Source organism: Erpetoichthys calabaricus, chromosome 3 (assembly GCF_900747795.2).
Source record: "Erpetoichthys calabaricus chromosome 3, fErpCal1.3, whole genome shotgun sequence".
Lineage (NCBI taxonomy): Eukaryota > Metazoa > Chordata > Cladistia > Polypteriformes > Polypteridae > Erpetoichthys > Erpetoichthys calabaricus.
Genome location: NC_041396.2, coordinates 50209488 through 50231833, shown reverse-complemented (window position 1 = coordinate 50231833; position 22346 = coordinate 50209488). Strand labels below are relative to the sequence as shown.

The 22346-nt window shown below is 36.9% G+C and overlaps 1 protein-coding gene across 2 annotated transcripts in view; it reads left to right on the top strand.

Annotated features, from left to right (window-relative positions):
- dnajc5ga (DnaJ (Hsp40) homolog, subfamily C, member 5 gamma a) overlaps positions 1–22346 on the top strand; it is a 70329-nt gene that overhangs the window by 30197 nt on the left and 17786 nt on the right. For both annotated transcript variants that reach the window (XM_028796797.2, XM_028796798.2), the window contains exons 2-3: positions 8753–8874; positions 20348–20561. In XM_028796797.2, the coding sequence (XP_028652630.1) occupies positions 8762–8874; positions 20348–20561 (327 nt within the window). In that variant the 5' untranslated portion in view covers positions 8753–8761. The remainder of the gene's footprint in view (positions 1–8752; positions 8875–20347; positions 20562–22346) is intronic.

Below are 22346 nucleotides of genomic sequence, written 5' to 3'. Positions count from 1 at the left end.
TTTTTTTTTTTAATTCCACTTGTTCCGGGCTGATAATTACTTTCCTTATTTTCAGAATTTGCACCTCGATTATTCTTTTTTGCTCTTTTTTCTGTCCAACGCATTTGAGTCTCTTTTCTCCGCGCCCAATTGGACGTGCTTTTTTTCCATTCCACTTGTTCCGGGCTGATCATCACGTTCCTTATTTTCTAAATTTGCACCTAGATTATTGTTTTTCTTTTTAGCATTTTTTTCTCTCCATCGCTTTTGGGTCTCTTTTCTTCACGCTTTTCTTTCTTCTTCGTTTAATCGTCGACGTTTCATTTCTACCCTATTCATTTAATTTCTACCCTATTCATTTCTACCGTATTGACCTTATACACTTTATATGCACTGAGAGCCCTGGAGCTGTGTGTGCTGCATGACTGCCTTTAAACTACTGATTTGTTTTTTTTGATATTGCTTGTAAGTAGGGTGTGTCTTGCACTGGGGTCCTAATCTGGGATCTTGAGTTGGTTTGTTGTGTGGTCGGTGTGGCAGTGCACTATGTAAAATTAAATGTCTATGAGAGACATCCATCTATATCCATTCATTTTATAGCTTTCTTACCAATGTTGTATTCGATAAGTGTGAACAATGTAGACTTTACTACTTGGCATATTTTTAACATTTTTGTTTATACTGCATTTTAATGTATGCTGCATTCAATAAAACAGGTTGCATTTAATATTTTGTTCTTCAGTTCAATAAAATGTGCAGTTTTTAATATTTTGCTGTTCCATTTGTCTGTGTTTGTATAATTCAGTGTTTCTCAATCTGTGGGGCGGGCCCCCCTAGGGGGGCACGAAGTAACAAAAAGGGGGGCACAAAGATGTGAAAAAAAGAAAACAAGAGTTGAAAATATGAAAAGTATATCTATTGAAACCAAAACAAATTAACTTAAACTACATTCTGATACTAGAAAATAAATATAGAGTTAGATAAATGTCAATAAAAGTTAAGTAGGTATAATAAAAGATGCATCTATGATATATCATTAATTAAAAAAGAACAAATTGGTATTAGTGGGCTCCTTTCAAAAAAATGTTAGGGGGGCGCGATTAAAACTGTTGTGAAAACTCGGGTCGCAAATACTTAAAGGTTGAGAAACGCTGGTGTAGTTGATTTGGCTACCACTGTAATGAATTCTGTTTATGTACTGCTCTAATATAACAAACCTAGTTTCAAAAAGAAACTGCCAAAGTTTGTAAAAGCTGAAAACTTTGGTTTTCACTCACCTCTTGTAATGATAACCTGTATGTTTTGCCTCTGCTGATTCACTGGACACAAGTGGAGTCTACCACATTAAATAGGGGCTTACTAAGAGGTTTACTCAGACTTTTGTTTAGAAGAGATTGAAATTTAGCTAAGAAGCTTGTTAGATATTCAAAAAAGTGCAGCCATATTTCCATGTAGGGCATGTAGATTTTACAGTATTTTATTTTGTGTACACAAATGCTTTCAAAATTTAGTCTTATAAATTGGTAGGTCCCAAAGTTTTAAAAGACTTGGACAAACATCTCTTTATTCACAGACCATGCTGGCTTGTACAAAGTAAGAGTCTCATATTTATTTTCACTTTCAGATAACATTCATATAGACTAGTTTAAAACTCAAATAATAAAGGGAAAAAAGAAATGCAAAAATATGTAATTACAGAGGTAAAAAAGTAAAAGGAAAAAATGTTATTGCAGAGTTTAAAAAGTAAAATAACATTTGTTGTCTTATAATTATAGAAGTCACACCACGTATACAATGTAAAGTTAAAATCTTTTTGGTGCCTAGATTTTTATAATGTTAGAGAGTATTGTATAGATACATGTTTGACAAGTCACCTTCATAGTAGATTCAGGTTGTAAAGTTACTGGTTAACTGTTGAAATGTTGCTATTTTGTTCTAGTAGAAAAGTCTGTACAAAAATGTTTCCAGTCATAATCTTTTTGATAGAGTCAATCACAGGTTCATGGTAATTCCTATGCTTAGAACCCACAGCACACATCGAAAAAGACTTTGCAGTACTGATCTGGTCTTACAGGATTTGCTTGAAGATATACGGAATGAACTATATATTGTAGACTTTAATTTAAGGGTATGTGTATACCTTTTGATCACACCATGTAGGAATTACTTTTTATATATGGTCTCCCCACTTCAGGGCACCATAATCTTTGTAACATAGCAATGGCAGGTGTATTAAAGCAGTCATTTTTACTATTTTGTTGCATGTACAGTATATTGCATGCAATGACTGCTTGAACTGTGATTCAAAGACATCACCAGATGTTGAGTATCTTTTCCAGTGATGCTCTGGCAAGCCTCTAATGTGGCCATCTTCCACTCCTGCTTGTTTTTTGGACTTGTCCCCTTAAGTTTTCTCTTCAGCAGTGACATGCTCAAATTGGAACTTGAGTTTACTGGAACTTGAGCAGATGAGATGTTTCTATACACTTAAGAGATCATTGTGCAACTGTTGTTAGCAGTTGCATCATCAATGAAGAGAATTGTGCTAGTACCTGTGGCTGCCAAACATTTCCAAGCCATAATACCACACCACCATGTTTAACATATGAGGCAGAATTATTAGGATCATGGGCAGTTCCTTTTCATCTCCAGACTTTGCTCTTGCCATTACTCCAATACAAGTTTATCTTTGTCTCACAAGATCTTTTTCTGGAATTCTGCAGGCTCTTTTAAGTACTTTTTCGCAAACTGTAATCTGGCCATTCTTATTTGTGGCTAACTACTGGTTTGCATCTTGCAGTGTGACCTCTGTATTTCTGTTCATGAAGTCTTCTGCGGAAAGTAGACCCTGACATATATACATCTGCCTCCTGAAGACTGTACTGATCTGTTGGACAGGTGTTTGGGCATTTTTCTTTACCATAGTGAAGATTCTTCTGTCATCAGCAGTAGAGGTCTTCCTTGGCCTTACCAGTCCCTTTGCAATTAGTGAGCTCACCAGTGCATTCTTTCTTCTTAATGATGTTCCAGACAATTGATTTAGGTAATCCTAAGGTTTTACTGATGTCTCGAATGATTTTATTCTTGTTTTTCAGCCTCATAATGGCTTCTTTGACTTTCATTGCCACAGCTCTTGTCGTCATGTTGAACAACGACAACTGCAGACTCCAATGGGTACAAGCGAGCATAGATATCTGATGCCTGCCCTAATGAAGCAATGAAACACACCTGAGTAATCTCAAACAGTACCTGGTACTGAACTTTCTTGGCACCATTTTTGCTTTTCTTCTAGCAATAGAGAAATAATACTTTTACCATATTTCATTTGTGTCCTGGTTCATAGGGTTCTAGCCAGTGAATGCTGTTGCTGCCGTTTAATGAAAAGCCAGGCATTTCATTGCAGCATGCCTGAATGTAATGTTAGAAATGGAAAGAAAGTAAGAAGAGAACTATTTCTGACTGTTTGCGGAAATGCATTTCAAGATAATGAGTTTAGACTATTCTACAACCTTGAGTTAGTCTGCCCTCTTTTGTTATGGCAAAAGATATTTAAATGTTACAGTACTGGCCTGTTATCTGATGATGATTCTGCTAAGCACTTTTTTAATCTTTGTCTCTCACTCACTCACTTTAGAGAGAGTTTTATGCATTCCTAACTGGTAACTCAAAAGACTCTGTGATACAAATACACTAGCGTTGTTTAATAGTACATGAAGCAAATACTTCATGGGTCAGCAGCCTTTCATGTAAGTATTTGTGTATCCTTGTAGTAATTATGTCTTCAGATGGAGTGTTCAGCAATAGTGAATATATCACAATGATCTTCTTAGCTAAGAATTTATGATCAATCAATTGATAATTCAAATTCCATTGTCTATCTGTTTTATTTTTTTGGACTTCTGACTAATGAATAGTTCTGTTTGGAGAAAATCTTCCAAACATTTGTGTGAAATTTTCCCATAACTTTCAAACTTTGAGGCTGTGTTCCTGTCAAAGAATTTATTTTAAAGGAAAAGCAGAGATCCAATCATAATTTTTAGTACTTCAATCACGCCACCTGTTAATCTCTTAAATTTGTTTAAAATGAAAAAGTTCAGCGCCTTCAATCTTTCTTCATAGCTCAAACTTTTCCATCCAAGTATCAGTTTGTTCTGCTCTGGAGTTTCTGTAGCACTGCCTTGCCTTTTTTGTAATATGGAAACCAAAACTGTACACAGTACTCCACATCAGGCCTCATAAGTGTGTTACATAGCTTAAGCATACATGTCATATAATCCATTATTTTTGTTAGCCATCTAGATCACCTCTGTACAATGTCCCAATGTAGACGATGAGTCAATTATGTTACACAAAAATGTTTTCCAGCTGTATTTACTCAATTCACCTTATAACAACCAAGTGAAAGATATAATTGTTTTTTTATTTTTTTTTTTCCTGAACTATCACTGAGATGGTTAAATTATCATCCCCTTATGTCAGTACTTTGTGGAACCATTATTTGCTTTGATTACAGTCATGAGCCTATTGGGATACTTCTCTACCAACCTTACACATCTAGAATGAGCAATATTTGCTTACTCACCTTTACAGAGCTGTTCAGGCTCAGTCATATTAGGTGGTGAGGTGACTGTTCTTCAAGTCATTCCACAGATTTTCAACAGGGTTTAAGTCTGGGTTTTGACTTGGCCATGCAAGGACATTCACCTTTTTCTCCTTCAGCCACTGTATTGTCATCTTTTTTTGTGTGCTTCGGGTCATTGCCATGTTGGAAAATGATTCTTCTTTCCATTTACAACTTTCTGGCAGAGGACAGCAGGTTTTCCTCAAGAATGTGATGGTATTTTGCCCCATACATGTTTCCTTCTGTCTTGACAAATGCCTCAGTCCCTGCAGGAGAGAAACACCCCCACAATAGGATGCTACCACCACCATGCTTTACTAAAGGTAACATATTCTTTGGATGGTAAGCTGCAATCGGTTTCTGCCAGATATATAGTTTGGGGATGAGGCAAAATAGTTCTATTTTAATAATAAAAATAATAATAATACATTTTATTTATATAGCACCTTTCTTGGTCTCATCTGACCTTAATGCCTTTTTCCATTTGGCCTCGGCTATTATGAGTTGCATTGAGTAAATATAGCTGGGGAAATGTTTTTGTGTGTCTTCATTTCAGGCTTCAAAGCAACAAATTGTGAATATTTTAAAGAGGTGTAATTCTTTTCTATACCCACTATATTTGCTGTATGTGCAGATTATTTTGTTCACTGAATATTTCTTAATCAAATATATATTCCCCAAACATCTCACAGGCATTGCCCAGCCAGTGTGACATTGCAGAGCTGTAGCAATCATGTGCTGAGTTTTTGTTTCATGCATGCATATATGCTGTAAAATCGGTCCTCCAACTTGCAGGGAAAACTTGGGGGTTGGTGGCAGGATTGGCACTCCAGTCACCATAGAAAAAAAAAAACCTCACACTGTTCTGGTGTGGTGCTGGGGTGTTACCTACTGCACTCGGGTCCCAATCCAGATGGTTAATTGTGTGGTGGGTGTGGCAATGGGCTATAAGCGCATGCTCCCCACCCTTCTCTCTCTCTCTCTCTCTCTCTCTCTCTCTCTCTCTCTCTCTCTCTCTGTATGCATTTGAGGAGTACATCAGATGGCCACTACTACTGGTTATGTAATACTGATCCCTATGCGCTGGCAGTGCAGCAACACATGATTAATTTGAATGCAAAATTAGCTATGTGCTGCAGCTATGATCCAAAATAAAACTTAAAGGAACTCTTTCCCTTCCCTAGAAACAAATAATACATATAACCGTGTGAAATAATAAAAGATTTATTATTATTTTACCACACTGAGATGGGAAAGGAAAAAGACAATTCCGACTGCATCGGAAGCTACAGCGTCAAACAATGGGGCAAACTAGTCCCACGCCGTGGCTTTATTTCACAGTTAATGCATGCCCCAAGTTTGGATCTTTGTGAGCATAATGATATATCTATATACAGTCAAGTACCGATTTACGGCCTACCGAGTTGAGGCAATTCGTACTTATGGGTGATGGCCATAGGAAAACAAAACAGTAATTATGTTTTAGAAATTTCCAAAAGCAGTGTAGTAATACATTTTTCATTGTTATTAATATTTTACAGGATCTCTTATCTTTTCTGACTTGTGGAGAGTCCTTTAAGGTATATTTTAATCTGCACTGATCCACGTGGTTAATTCTTATGCATTTAGCTCACACTGCCTTTTTAAATTCATTGATGACCCACTAGTAGCCACCATCGAACCATCAACGCCAAACCACTGGCAGCACTGTTTCTGCAAAGTTTCTGAACATTTCCATGATTTTGCCAAACTCATGGTGAAGCGAACCAGGCAGGGTTCTCTAATCACTAATTATTACTAAACTATCATCTGTCAAAAGCCTTCCTAAGATCAAGGTAAATAATATCAGTTTTGTGATGCCTTTGTTGCTTTCTCATAGAGCTCTAGCATATTAGTTAACCACAGACTTCCCTGTATTTTTATTATGGTACTAGCAAGGTGGCAGTTCTATAGTCATTCATACAGCAGAGGATGTCTTTTGAGCAGATAATGTACATCTTTTTCCAGTGTGGAAATTGTGCCAATGTCTCTGGCTGTGATTTTTTTTTTTTTTTTTTTTTTTTTTGAGGGGGCACTCCAGCTGTGTCAGGATACCTTTTGTTTGGAAAAAGTTCCAAAGGCTGAATGACTTGATGACTTTAATTGAAGACAGTACTCAGTATAAACCATGAAAATGAAATACATACTAACACCAGCATTTAGTTTCTTCCCCATTTTTATATAATCTTATTCAAATATTACTTACAGCTTTTGCACAATAAACAGTTTGATTCCATATACGAACTTCTTCCCACTCTATTCAGAAAGTCTCTCAATTTCGAAGGTTTCAGCTGTAAATCTTGCTTTCTGGTTTCTATGAAGTTGTTTAAATTAAACAAAAGACCTTGTTACACAGCCTCGTTTTTAAGGAAGATGTAAGCTCTGGTGATTGGGTCAAAGTCACTTCCAATTGCAGACCTAGTGCCTGCTTATAAGTTTGTAATTTTGTCCATCACATCCTGCCAGAGCTTAATTAATTTTTTTTTTGTCTGAAGGAGTCTCTGCAGAGGTGACAACTCAACTTTGATCTACACTTTTGCTATCAGATGCAGTACAGGGCTGACCAAAGTGTTGCAATGAGCTGCATTTCAGCCATTCACTCAGGAATGCAGATGTGGGGTGTATCTAAATTTCTGCATCCTTTTAAATCTGCCGTCTTAACAGGCATTTTGTGCCAATAAAAAAACTTAACAATCTGGCCAACGCCTCTTTGTCTTATACCTCTGTCTTCTGAAACTGTCAGAGATAGTGTTTCACCAATATGCTAGACTGCTGTGAGGAAGGAACAGGAACAAAAGTGTGCATGTGATATTATTTCTATTTCTATTATTGTGATTGTCAAGTGTCTAGGAGTAACAACTGCTTAGCAACGAAGTGCAAACTCACAGAGTGGGTCCACAGAGTGCTGAAGCATATAATGCATAAAATCGCCTAACTTCTCATAACCAACTGTTTTTGGAAGCAACATCAGCACAAGACTGTGTCTGGAACTTCATGAAATGGCAGAGCTGCTGCACACAAGTCTAAGATCACTATTTACAATCTCAAGCATAGTGGTGTAAAGCACACCACCATTGGAAGTTGCAGCAGAGGACACATGTTCTCTGGGGTGATTAATCACGCTCTGGAAATCTGATGGATGAATCTGGGTTTGGCAGATGCCCAAAAAACGCTACTCTGAGGACTGCATCATGCCTACATTAAAGCTTGGTGGAGGAGGGATAATGACTGTGCTCCTGAGCATAATGCCAGATCCATTAAGACATGGTTGGACGAGGTTGGTGTGAAGGAAATGGAATGGCCTGCATAGGGACATGATCTCAGCTCTATTAACTTTGGGATGAATTAGAACTCTGATTCTGAGCCAGGTCTTTTTGTGGTCAAACCTCTTATCTCCAAGAGTCAAAGAATTTGGCTCTGGAACTTTCATCAGGACAGCCCAGTGTTGCAGTGCTATTGCTGCCACCGTTTTCATGTCCTGGAAGACCCTCTCTTCATTGCCAAAAGATCTACCTATCAATCCTAATGAAATTTCTTGACCAGGCTAACTAGTGTACGTAACCATTTCTGAGGCCTTACAACTGACACATTTACTTTTTTATTTTTAATTCAACAAATGAGTAGTAAATGTATATTAACATTTTAATTAAAGTACCATGTTTTTTTGTTTAATGTCATAACTTTTTTTTTATTATTTTAATTCAGATGTAAATAAATATGTGATTTGGCCAGGTATATCCAAAAATTAGTTTCCGTATTTAGTGATCTGTGATACCCTTTATATAATTTTAGTACTGTACAGGAGTAGAATTAATAAAGAGGAACCATGACATCCTCAGAATTTTGGTAATTGTCTCCCCAAAACTCCTGACCTGAGACCAAGTGAGCCTATTACTGATTAACTATAAACAAGGGCTTTATAGGACCTTTGTATTCTTATAATGTATATATCACTTTACATTTTCATACTTGCAATACATATATGTTTCCATTTGATTTTAAGAAGCATTACACAATAATTCATTTGATTAATTACACCGCTTTACTTTAATTATATGCTTGCTTTTTAATATTTTCCAACTTGTATTCTAAATATTACTTTTTTTCCATTAGAAGCAAGACATGGCAGATCCAAACAAGCCTTCACGGAAGACATCTAGGGCAGGTGAAAGCTTGTATCGGATTCTAGGCCTAGAAAAAGGAGCCTCATCAGAAGAAATAAAAAAGGCCTACAGGTAATGCCTGATTACATTTTTGGTTTTGAAAATCATTAAAAAAACATAATATTAACATCATAAACATAATAGTAACATCATAAAGATCATAATAAACTTTTATGTGCTGGTTAAGCATCGCAACTCCATAGATTTGTCTTTAGTTTCCAACTCTGTGGTTGTGTTTCTGTTCAGTTCACACATCTGCCTGGGTTTTCTCCAAGGACTTCCTCCTACTTTCTTGTAAATGTTTAATTGTCAACTCTTTATTGGATTGGTATGACCAAGTGTTTTGAATATGTCTTGTGATGAGTGGATATCCAGTCGAGGTTGTGATTCCGGGTATACTACTACTTTTGTGATAAAGTCTATTTCACATCAAGCCTATAATGAAAAAAGCAAGTTAAAAAATGTGAATGGGTAGATAACATTCTATGGTCACATTGTCGGTACAGTCTGAAGGTAAAAGTGAAATTAAATAGGGCAGAAACATCTTACTTTCAAACAATTTTTTCAATTTCCCTTTAAAAATATTCATTAAAAGTAATTTTCATTATGTCTTTGGACTTTAAAATAAAAGTTCTAAACCAGTATATCAAAAGGCTAAACTTTGAAATTTATATATACTATATAATTTATTACTTATTGGTTGTATTAATTAAGTCTGAATTCAGATGCAAGTAGTAAAACAGAATTGTTTTTTTATAAAACTTTGTTATTTTACTCTGTATTAATATTTTTATAAGCAATAAAATATTTAAATACTGACTGGCAGTATTGCGTTGGCCTTCTTTCTAACCCATTTGTTGTAAAGATCTGCTGATGACTGATAATTTTATTACTAATTCTAAAATATTTTTGAGATTTTTGTTGTTAATACTTCCTCGCATTTCTATCATACTAGGGGGCTCCGCCCCCTGCTCGCTTCGCTCGCCAACCCCTGGTGTTGGGAATGACAAAGAGCGTAATGTATGAATGAGATATAGAATAGTGTGATGGTGTAGATGATGCAAATAGAAAGCAAACAATAAAGTGTGTGGCACAGTGTAAAGGTTTATTGGAAAATTTCTTTGTACACGCCGTTTAAGTGTAAAAGGTAATTCCAGGTCAGAACTTGTAAGGTCAATGAAGATGGTTATTGTCGTGATCAGAGTCAAGTTTGTCAGAGCTTAGAAAGAGTTGTGTCTCTCCAGGAAGTAATGCAATGACTTGGGTATTTATGTTTTCCATATTAATATTTTTTGGACATAATATAGTGCGTTGTGTTAAAAGGGGCATTTGGTCTAATGAGATTGCTGTTCCAAATCTGTCTGTAACTAAGTCATCGCAGATAAAGGCTTGAGGAATTGTAATAATATCTGGGTGAAGTCCATCTGTATTGGTGAGTGTACCATCTCCCAGTTGTAATAACCAATTGTTATGATCTGGATGTGGACATCGCATGTTTTGTACTAACTGTATCTTTTGAAAGCAATGCCAATTGTCTGCGTATTTTAAGGTGCACTGAACAATAGCTGAGCGCATGGAATGTGGAACAATAGCTAAGCACTGCCTAAAATCTCCTCCTAATAAAAGTACCTTTCCTCCAAAGGGAATATTATTAATCATAAACGTTTGTAGAAGTTTATGAATGGTGTTGAGTAAGTGAGTGGATGCCATTGTACATTCATCAATAATTAACAGTTTTGCAAGACGAATGTGCATGTGCAGTGCCACTGTTAATGTTCATAGTGGATACCGATTTGTAGGATCTAATGCAGTTCATAAAGATTTCACTTTCAGGTACATCGTTAGTTAGAAGCTTCTGTAGATATTCAGGATATGAATGTAAAGGAGGCAGTCTAATTTGACCCTTTTGATAACAACGTGTAAATTCATTACTTGTATTGCCAGTTGTTTCTTCAGGGAAGTTAAGTGAATGATAATGATTGCAAATGACATTCATTAATCCCAATGAATTTTTCTGAATAGTGGACTCATTATTGAACGCGTTGTCAGCTAACTGGCGCAAGCGTTTAGCAGGTGTCTGTCGTTGATGTCTGTGACGTGTATCTTTTGCTTGTGCCCTTTGAGAGTCGCGTCGTTGTATGTCCATTATTTGGGACGTGTTGTTTTGGAGGTGTAATCGATTTGCCTGTGCTGTGTGAGAAGCCCGTTGTAGTTTACGGCGTGCATTGTTTGTATTGAGCCTTGCCCGTTTTTGTATGTTGGTCAGTTGAGCTTTCTCTTTTTGGAGCCTTGCATGCTTGTTTTCCGGCAGTCCAGATGCGCGGTGTAGACGTCTGCGTTTATTTATTTTGTCCCTTCGCTGCCATTTCTGTATGTCTGAGACGGGAGGTGTTTCGTTTTGAACCCGTGCCTGTTTCGATGCAGTACTGTGAGACGCGCGCTGCATGCGTCCACGTTCAGTGTGTCTGTCCATTTGGGTTCGTTTCTGTAACTGTGTTAGTTGAGCTTTGCGTTTTTGGAGCCGAGACATTTTTTCTTCCAGAGTTTCAGAAGCGCGTTGGAGCCGACGTGTATTGTTTTTTTTCATGCGGGTTCGTGTGTTTGGTCCCGTTACTCGAGCCGAATCGTTTTGTACCCGTGATCGTGAATTCATGAATTGTTTGTTCTTCAGCGTTAGAAATATGGATAAGTAATAAGGAGGATCGCACTCACTGTTAATATGGAGCCTTTTCTGCGGTTGAACGGTTAATAGTGCCTCATTGTAATGAGATCCACCTATGCTGCATAGTGTGAATTGTGTTTGGTCCCGTTATCCGAGCCATATCGTTTTGTACCCGTGATCGTGAATTTATGACTTGTTTGTTCTTGAGCGTGATAAATATGGATAAGTAATAAGGAGGATCGCACTCACTGTTAATATGGAGCCTTTTCTGCGGTTGAACGGTTAATAGTGCCTTATTGTAATGAGATCCACCTATGCTGCATAGTGTGAACGTGTTGAGATGACGTATGTTTAATACGGACGGTTCATTTAGAAATGGGGCTTTGTGTGTCATTTGTTATTTATGTTACTGTGGTCGAGGGTCTGAATCGTCGTTTTTGTGTACGTTTCGTGTGCTATGGCCGTAGTCTGTCCCGTTTCGTGTCCAATGGGCTTTGTATGGTGCTCGTGGCTTCTTTTTTTTTGTGTACTAGGGGCTTGTTGAATCCTCCTCTTTGTGTGTCCCGTTTCGTGTGCAACGGCGTCTGACTCCTTTTTTCTGTGGTCTGACTCCTTTTTTGTGTGCGCGATGCCTCATTTCTTATTTTACGTTGCATTCCATCCGGCTCCCGTTGCTTGCGGGGGGTGGGGGGGGGGGAGATTTGTGGGGCGCCTGCGCAGTACGTCTTTTGCGGCCACGGCCCATTGCCGGATGTCCCTGCGTCCATCCGGTTTACCATTCTCAGTTAGTAATGTGGATTACTAAACGTAGCATTCTGCAAAGGTTTCTTTTTATGGCATTAAGGGCATACTGAATCTTTTCAAATTTTTTTTATTCTAAATGTGGAAAATTTTCTTGAACAAAGCAAACCCAGATTGGGCATCCAGAATGACTTGAATGCAGTACACTATTTGACATCATTTAAAAACAGTGGTGAATATTCAGAGTTGTCTGTCTTAAAAGAAAAACACATTCTGTGCAACTTCAATTTTTAATTTATGGTTTCGTATGTCTTCTCTGGTGAATAATGTTACTTGTTCTTTTCATTACACTAACGTCAAGAACAAAAATAAAAATAATGTCAATATGCTGCTATTCCTAAGCAAAAATGCATGCAATGCTTTTCAATTATGTATAGAGACAGTTTGTAATAGTTTAATTTTGAATAGACATACTTTCACACTTAATTCTGTTTTAAATCCTTTTCAGGAAGTTTATTCTTGCATTAGTTTGTGTGTTATTAAGCATGCCATCTCCTTTTAATGATTAACAGTTGCTAATCAGTAAAATAAGGTCAGCTAATGATTATTAAATGTCATTAAATCAAGTTTTCTAAGGTTTGTCTTGTACTCTTCGGAAATACAAAAGATATCCAAAAAGCATCTGGCACCTACATTTTCCAGTAACTGTCTGCTTTCTTATATATCTGTAGCCATAGCTTTCCGTTTTGCTAAGCAGTTTTCTTCATGTACTATGAAGTAACTTTTCCAGGTGAATTGTGGAGTCTCTAAAGTGCTAGCAGAAGACAACTGCATGACAGCAGACAAAATTACAAGAGTTGCCAGCAAATCAGTCTGTCCAGAAATATAGGTTTAAATGAAAGAGTGGTAGTTGACAGGAAAAACTTTAAGTGTATCTTAGAGATGATGTTTCATGCAGAAATTAAGAAAGTTAAAAACCTGTTTCTGATCCATATTACTAAACGAGAATGGTAAACCGGATGGACGCAGGGACATGGGCCGTGGACGCAAAAGACGTAGTGCGCAGGCGCCACACAACCCCTCCAAGCACCGGAAAATGAGAAATGATGCGCCACGCCCATAGCAACAGACCCATGCAACAAAGCGCCACACGAAGGCCATACCACACGAAACAGGACACACACAAAAAAGAGGATTCAGACCCACGACACACAAAGCACCCCTCCGCTAACAGAAATAAGAAATGAGGCAACGCGCCCCTAGCACACCAAAAACAAAGGAGTCAGACGCAAGCGGCACATAGCACACGAAATGGTATGCACACAAAATTGAGGATTCACACCCATGACACACAAAGCCCCCCTCCACTAACAGAAATAAAAAATGAGGCAACGCGCCCCTCAAAGAAAACTCACGCCAACAAACGACGTCATACATAGACAACAAGAGACCGGACCACAATACATATACAGGCACGACACCTGATGGGTAATAATACGAAGAAACCCTCCAAGCACCGGAAAATGAGAAATGATGCCCCGCGCCCATAGCAACAGACCCATGCAACAAAGCGCCAGACAAAGCCCATACCACACGAAACAGGACACACACAAAAAAGAGGATTCAGACCCACGACACACAAAGCCCCCCTCCACTAACAGAAATAAAAAATGAGGCAGCGTGCCCCTCAAAAATAAAGCACGATTACTTATCCATTTTACTCACGATAAAGAACAAACAAGTCATGCATTCACGATCAGAAAAGGCTCCATATTGGCAGTCAGTGCGATCGTCCTTATTAACGTTCCATATTACTAACGATAATGAACAAACAAGTGATGAATTCACGATCACGGGTGCAAAACGATACCGCTCGAGTAACTGGACCACAAACACGAACCCGCATGAAAAAAAAACAATACACGTCGGCGCCTACAACGCGCTTCTGAAACCGCAGAAGAAAAAATGTCTCGGCTCCAAAAACACATGTCACTCCTTATTCAAAATACCGGTCCCAATCACAGAAACATCGGTATCCACTATGAAAATGAACAGTAACAATGCACGTGACATCCGTCTTGCCAAACTATTAATTATAGATGAATGTACAATGGCATCCAGTCACTTACTCAACACCATTGATAAACTTCTACAAACGTTGATGAATAATAATATTCCCTTTGGAGGAAAGGTACTTTTATTAGGAGGAGATTTTAGACAGTGCTTAGCTATTGCTCCACATGCCATGCGCTCAGCTATTGTTCAGTCCACCTTAAAATACGCGGACGATGTCATACATAAACAACAAGAGACCGGACTACAATACATATACAGGCGCGAGACCTGATTGGTGATAATACGAAGAAACGAACAGTCCGCATATTAACAGTGAGTGCGATCCTCCTTATTACTTATCCATATTCCTAACGATAAAGATCAAACAAGTCATGAATTCATGATCACGGGTACAGAACGAGACGGCTCGAGTAACAGGACCACAAACATGAACCCGCATCAAAAAAAACAATAAACGTCGGCGCCTACAACGCGCTTCTAAAACCGCGGAACAAAAAATGTTACGCGGCCAATTGCCATTGCTTTCAAAAGATACAGTTGGTACAAAACATGCGATGTCCAGATCCAGAATATAACAATTGGTTTTTACAACTGGGAGATGGTACACTTACCAATACAGATGGACTTCACCCAGATATTATTACAATTCCTCAAGCCTCTATCTGTGACGACTTAGTTACGGAGATATTTGGAACAGCAATCTCATTAGACCAAATACCCCTTTTAACACAACGGTCTATATTATGTCCAAAAAATATTAATGTTGATCACATAAATAACCAAGTCAGTGCATTACTTCCTGTAGAGGCACGGCTCTTTCTAAGCTCTGACAAAGTTGACTCTGCTGACAACAATGACCATCTTAATTTCCCCTTACAATATTTCAACACTATTAACCCAGCCGGATTACCACAACACACTCTTAACCTTACAATCGGAACAATAATCATGCTATTAAGAAACCTTAACACTAAACAAAGTTTATGCAATGATACATGTTTAGTCGTCAACACCATGACACACAATGTTATTGAAGCAAAACTTCTTACAGGATCACATGCTAACAATACTGTTCTGATTCCTACAATTGACCTTACAAGTTCTGACCTACAATTACCTTTTACACTTAAACGGCAACAGTTCCCCATTAAACCTGCATTTGCCATGACCATCAACAAATCACAAGGCCAAACCATGAACAAGGTTGGCATCTACCTCTCTGACCCCGTTTTTGGACATGGACAACTTTATGTAGCCTTCTCACGAGTTCGACGTTCATCTGACGTTAAAGTTAAGGTTATAAATGATCCATGCCAAGAGAAACTCATTCAAGAACAAGTCACCATCTTTACTACTAATGTTGTGTACAAAGCAATTTTCCGATAAATCTTTACACTGTGCCTTGCAATTTATTCTTGGCTTCCTATATGCGTCATCTACACCTTCACACTATGCTATATCTCATACATTCATCACGCTATTTATAATTACCCAACACCAGGGGTTGGCGAGCGAAGCGAGCAGGGGGCGGAGCCCCCTAGTTTAAACCTGTTTCTGATTTTGTTTTACATTTGTGCATATGCATTTAGCAGTTGTGTTAAATTTTAGTAGTTTCTGAAATTTCTGCAAACACAATGAGAATCTGAACAAATGATGTTGCTTTTATATCAAATTGCTTTGATTTTTGTTACAACTTACTGTCAAAACATACTGTAATTAAACAACACCAAATTTGTTTCCTGTCCCAATATTACTATTTTAGTTAATAAACAGAATGCTATTTTAAAGTAAATTAAGTTCCTTGTTGGAGCAGAATTATATGCATTCCAGTTAATTTATAGACAACAGACAAGAGAGGGAACTGTAGTTTCTGGAGTAAATCCACAGTATCACAAGGATCGTAGGCAAGCACCAAGCAGAGGAAAATTGGACTAACACCCACGTATTGTCTATGTGTGTGATATGAGAATTGTCTCAAATGGCGGGCTTACTAGCTGCAAGTAGTTTCAGCTTCAGAGCCTGTTGAAAGCTTGCTCCGACTTAAAATCTGGAGAGCAAATATTAGCTGCCTTAGTCAGTTGAGCCAAAGAGAATAATTTTGAGTTAGGATTTTAATTTAAATCAGTGGTCTACAATCACGGTTCTGGAGGGCCGCAGTGACAACGGGTTTTCATTCCAGCCAGTGTCCTAATTAGAACTCAGTCCTTGCTGATAATGAAAGTTGGTGTTTAACTCTATGCCTTGTTAGTGCCTTTATTAATCAAAGACAAATTTTACTTACTTTGTAGATCAGAGGTCCTCAGTTACAGTCCTGGAGGTCTACTATGGCTGCAGGTTTTCACTTTAACCAATTTCTTATTTAGAACCCTTTTTATTTACTACTAAAGCAATACATTTTTTGGGCTTAATTTCAGTTCTCTTGCCTGTTACCATCCAGAACCCTTAATTGCCTATTTTAGATTTTAGCAGCTGCAAGTTTTAATTGTTGTCTGTTTTCTTAATCAGACATTAGTTAATAATGAGATGCAGAAAACATATAAACCAGCAACTCTCCAGCTCACGTGTTTACCATGAAGTATCTGTGATAAAAAAAATGTTTAGAAACGAATGAGAGGTGAATTGGAAGGACCATTAAGCTGAATACAAGCATTAACAAGCTGAATAGTTCAATACCAAGTTTCATTATCAGCATGGACTACTTTCTAATAGGAAACTAATTGGAATAAAAACCTGCAGCCACTGCAGGCCCTCTAGGACTGTAATTGAGGACCCCTGATTTAAGTGCTTACAGTGCAAAACATTCAGTTAATTTAAGCATTTAGTAGCTCTAATGATCACTGTTTGAATAATAACTCACTGATAAAATTAAGGAGAAAGTCTGTGGATGAAATTAGCTCAGAGTATCAACTTGAATATGCTTGAATTACTATACCCCAACTATAGCCCTCCTTGAATATCGCTTGCCTTAGAAAATAATTTCGTTCTTAAGCCTCTGAATTCATTCAGTTCACTAATTTGTTGTATTTATTTTTTTGTATCAAAGCAAAGGTTATCACTATTATGCTATTAAATGAAAATATTAAAACAATTAGGGGTTCCTTTGTAAATAAACCAAGCTAAAACATTAAAAACATGCAGTTTCCAATGAGCAAACTCCTGTGGTGTTAAATAATTTCATTTGTTATTTGCTTACTTAAGGTACTCTGCAAAATTCTGCATATAACCTATTGAGTTAAGCAGTTAATTTTTTTACATGTTTTTACATGTATTTTTACATGCTTACAGAACATTTATGATTATGATTAAATAAGTTGTATTCCTTGGGAGTGAGTTGTACTCATTTGGCATGTTTGGCAATCTGCAAACACCTACTTTTTGCCTTGAAAATAAAATTCCTTGAAACATATACAGTACCAATCTGGCAGAAATCCGATTGTTTTCATGCTGCCTTTTGCCCTTCAAAACAGATATAAATCTCATAGAAACCGACAAAACAAGGTTAAGTGGTAATAAATCCTGTTAGTCTAGAGAAGACTGAGGAAATAAGGTAACTAAATTTTGGTTTGGGATAAAGGAACATCAGATATATGTGTTACAGTCACGCACAGTTTAGCAGATCTGTTAAGATGATTTGTTTGAGGACTGCAAAAAATACTTGTTAGGTAGACTTTATTATTCCAGAGGGAAATTTGTTTATAGTAAAAAACATTAGGCATTGTTGCACAGATACAAGAAAATAAGCCAAGACACAATAACTGACAAATAGTGTTATAGTGACTAATATTAGGGATGCTCCAATCAGGCTTTTATAGGGTCGGTGCCGATCACTGGTTTCATGTCACTGGATTAGCTGATTCTGATAGTGGTTTTTTTTTTTTTTTCCTCTCTTTAACAACCTTTACACTAAGCTCCTATATAACCAGAAGCAGAGAAGCATTATTTTCTATATTAAAGTGTTAACTTTGGTATTTATAATTAAACTATTGATCTAATGTGTCAACGATTCATTTTATATTGAAATTCTATAGGCTTATTGTTCAGTGACCATAAAAATACTAAAATAAAATTCCATTAAAATACATACTTTTAAACTAATAAAATATTTACAGAAAACATGTATCCTTGATACATGTAACATTAAAGACAATAAAGTGCTTTTCATAATTATAAGCTTTTGTATTGTTTGAGTAGTCTTCTAAAACAAATCTCTCTATTATTATAAAAAAAAAAAAATCTTGGGAGGGAGACTAGGGAGACCAGACGTGATCTTCAATTTGACATTCTGCAAGAGACATTTTTAACGTCCCGCGAGACAACATTTAAAACAAGTTCACGGACATCTAACGAAGCAGTTGTTGGAATGCTTTTGGCAGACATGTATCATGTGCTCCCAGCTCTTAAAACAACGACAAGTGACAACAGAACACGCAGCTCGCCAGCAGCAGCAAGCCAGCAGACGATCTGACTGCTTTTCCTTAGCGTGTGTTCAGCCCCCCAAAACAACGCAAGTGGCAGAGATGCGAAGTGGCAAAAGGACAGCTGCTGTACAGCGCGATAAACAGAAAACACAGCTCGCCAGCAGATGATCCAACTGCACCTCCTTAGTGTGCGTTCAGCCCCCCCAAAACAACAGGAGCACCAGAGACAGGAAGTGGGAAAAGGACAGCTGCTGTACAAGCTTTTAAATGATCAACGTGCAGCACGACAAACAGAGCACGCAGCTCGCCAGCAGCAGAAAGACAGCAGCTGATCCAATGGCATCTCCTTAGCTTGCATTCAGCTGCCCCTCCCTTCACAAAACGAGCAGCATTATATGTCCTGCGAGAAAGATTTAACCACGCCCGGGGCCAGAAATTAAGGACAAGTATTGTTTTTACAAAAGTTTAAAAGTAAAAGTGAAAATAATACATATGTAACAATTCCCATGAAAATAATCTCTTTAAATTGTATATCCGGTAAAGCAAACCCGGGGGTGCGCGAGCAAAGTGAGCAGGGGGCTGAGCCCCCTAGTCTTAATTAAAAAAAAAAGTAGTTTTCACCATTTGTCTAACAAAAAAATACATATTCTCACACATTGATTCAATGAATTGGTATTGGCAATTTAGCAGTATTTAACTGTAAATATACATGCACTTACAGCTTTTAATCTTTGATTGCACTTCAGCTTTTTTTACTGTTAAAATATACATTTACTATACTTATACAACATTTGTTTTCCATAGAGTACCGTCTAGACATAATTCTTGAGGTGTAGTTGTAAATATGGATTTCCATTTTACTTAGCTGTACTTGTTTCTTACCAAAGCTTGCACTGTATAACAACACACCAATAATAAACACAGTACAGAAAATGCTGCAATTCTTTCAAATGTTCATAAGAGGTTTATCAAGAAGATACAAGGCTAACATGCTTAACAAGTTTAGAAGTAAAATAGACAATAGCCACATGTAAACAAGTTAAAATCCTAAAATAAAATATAATGTGAAAAATGCAAATCTTGGCAATGTTGTAGTTTTAGTTTTGCATATTGTTAGCAGTTGGCATTTTAAATGTATTTAAATTAAAAGACCTTGATATTTGAAAATACTCCGTATAGGGAGCATTTCCATTGACCGGTAACAAATTGTGTGAAGTAAAATAATTTGCCTTATTCTGAGCAAATTAGAAAATGTATGGACGGCAACATGCCCTTTTTTAGGGAGCCAACTCATTTATCTAAGGTTTTTTGGAGTCATTCACAGAGAAGAGGAAAAGGACAAATGTAAGTAGAATAACTGTGGTAGTCTTCTCTGTGTTTACTTGAAATTTAGTTTAAATATTGGAAAATGTGTATTTTGTGAATGTGATATTAGGATTTAAAACTTTTTTAAAACTGCCTTTCCTCAGCAGCAAGAGATTAAAACATGATAAAAATATAATTATTTGGAAAATTTTGAAGTGCACAGGATTTTCATTATTTCTCACATTAACCTGTAATTGTATAAAATGTCTATGCTTTGCTTAGCAAGGAGTCGGGGGCACATGGTCTGAAAATATGATCTGAATGTTCAAATCCTCCTTACCAGAAAACTTGCACTGAGGTATCACCCGGACAAAAACCCAGACAACCCTGAAGCAGCAGACAAATTTAAGGAAATCAATAATGCTAATTCCATCCTCAACGATGAGAACAAAAGGAAAATATATGATGAATATGGTTCCATGGGACTTTATGTAGCAGATCAGTTTGGAGAAGAAAGCGTCAAATATTACTTTTTGATGTCAAAATGGTGGTTCAAGGTAAGTAGATTCTGAGGAAGAAAACTGGAATAAAATCTTTCTTAGTATTTAACTATTTAATGACGGTTGCTCACTTTTTTTGTACAATTATCATATGTGACCTTTCTTTTAAGTATGTGGCCAAAACTGAGCTGAGTATAAACAATAGTGTGATTTCAAAACCTTTTCTCTGTACAGGTTCTGTTAATTATACGAACTGGTACACAAGACACATCCATCACGGTTTTAAAGTAGTTGCTGAATGGCTACTAAAACCTGTATTTTTGTGCAATTTTAGTCCTTTGCGTAGAAGCTTTGTTCATTAATGAAGGAAGAAAGCAGTATAAAGCAGGAGAATTACAAATGCCAAATGCTTACTTCTACATATATTCTGGAATTTAATTAGTTATGGCGAAGCAATAAACTCTACATGCAAAACCATTCGGCTTGCTCATGGTGGCTGTGCTTAATCTTATATTCCAAATGAAGTTTTTCTGATTCAGTAGTATTTCATGTAGTATTCATTCCAGATCTAACATTATATAATCCTCAAGATTTTTAGCTCCACATTTTTATTTTTATATTTTTTTACTTGTCATTTAATATCATGGTTTTATGAACGTTAGATCATTTCTATTTTAGTTGTAATTTCTGATTACTTGCTCCAATTAGTTTTTATTTTGACAGAATCTTTTCAGATTAGTTTTCTTTTTGCTTTAAAACTGCTTATTTATGAAGATTTAAGAAATTCAGTCTGTGCCCACATTACAATAGCAATGGGATTGTAGAAACTATTGAACAATTTATAAAAAGAATGTTACTTACATTGCTGCAGTGTCCATCCGTTTACTTCGGTAGCACAATGCATTTTAAATTTTAGACCAAATACTTTAGTGTACTTTATGAAATAGGCAGGTAAGTCGCACAAGATACTAGAAAATGTAATTAAATATCTTTCCTAGTGCACTTTATCTCTTATTGTTTCATCAACAAGGGTATCCAACAGCATTTTGCAAAGACAAAATGAGTTTGTTGACCAACATAGTTTATCACTTTACATTCCTTGGCATGTTTATTTTTTCTGCATATCACAGTCCTCCGCCTCTTTGTTGACATCGTTATGAAAGCCATTCAAGTGTGTTTTTGAATTTTTTGGGTTCATTTCTTGTAAATGACTTCTTCCACAGTGCCAGTTGTCATCAGTTATGCACTTGCTGCTGTTATTTTGTTAGTCAGTCCCAGACCATATCTTTCCACTCATGACCAGTTCATTGCTGTGTGTTCATGTTGGAAACAGACCTGTTCATTGCTGTGTGTTCATGTTGGAAACAATGTTCTGTTTACATACCTAACAACCAACATGCTCATTAGGCTACATAGCCAACAGTGTCAAGCCATTTAGTAATTACCCTGTGAATGCTATTTAGTATGGTGCAATGTAATTATCAATTTGTACAAAATAATCAGAAATTTTTTTGCTTTACATAGCATACTTGCACATGTATTTATTAAAAAAGTGAACCATGTATTTAAACTATACAAGCAGAAATAATTCATCCACTCATTAATTCATTCATGCTGATAGATATACTAAATATTGCTCATGATGGGAAACCGGGGGGAAAAAACAAAATCGGGCGGGTATCTTAATCTTGTACCATTTTGTAATACCATATTACATATGACTACAACATAATAAATCATTCAATCTTCAGGCTTTCAAAATATTATCACTTACAGTTGCATATATCGATAAGATCTACATTTTCGCATGTCTGTCTACAGATCTCTGAACCCTCGTACCCC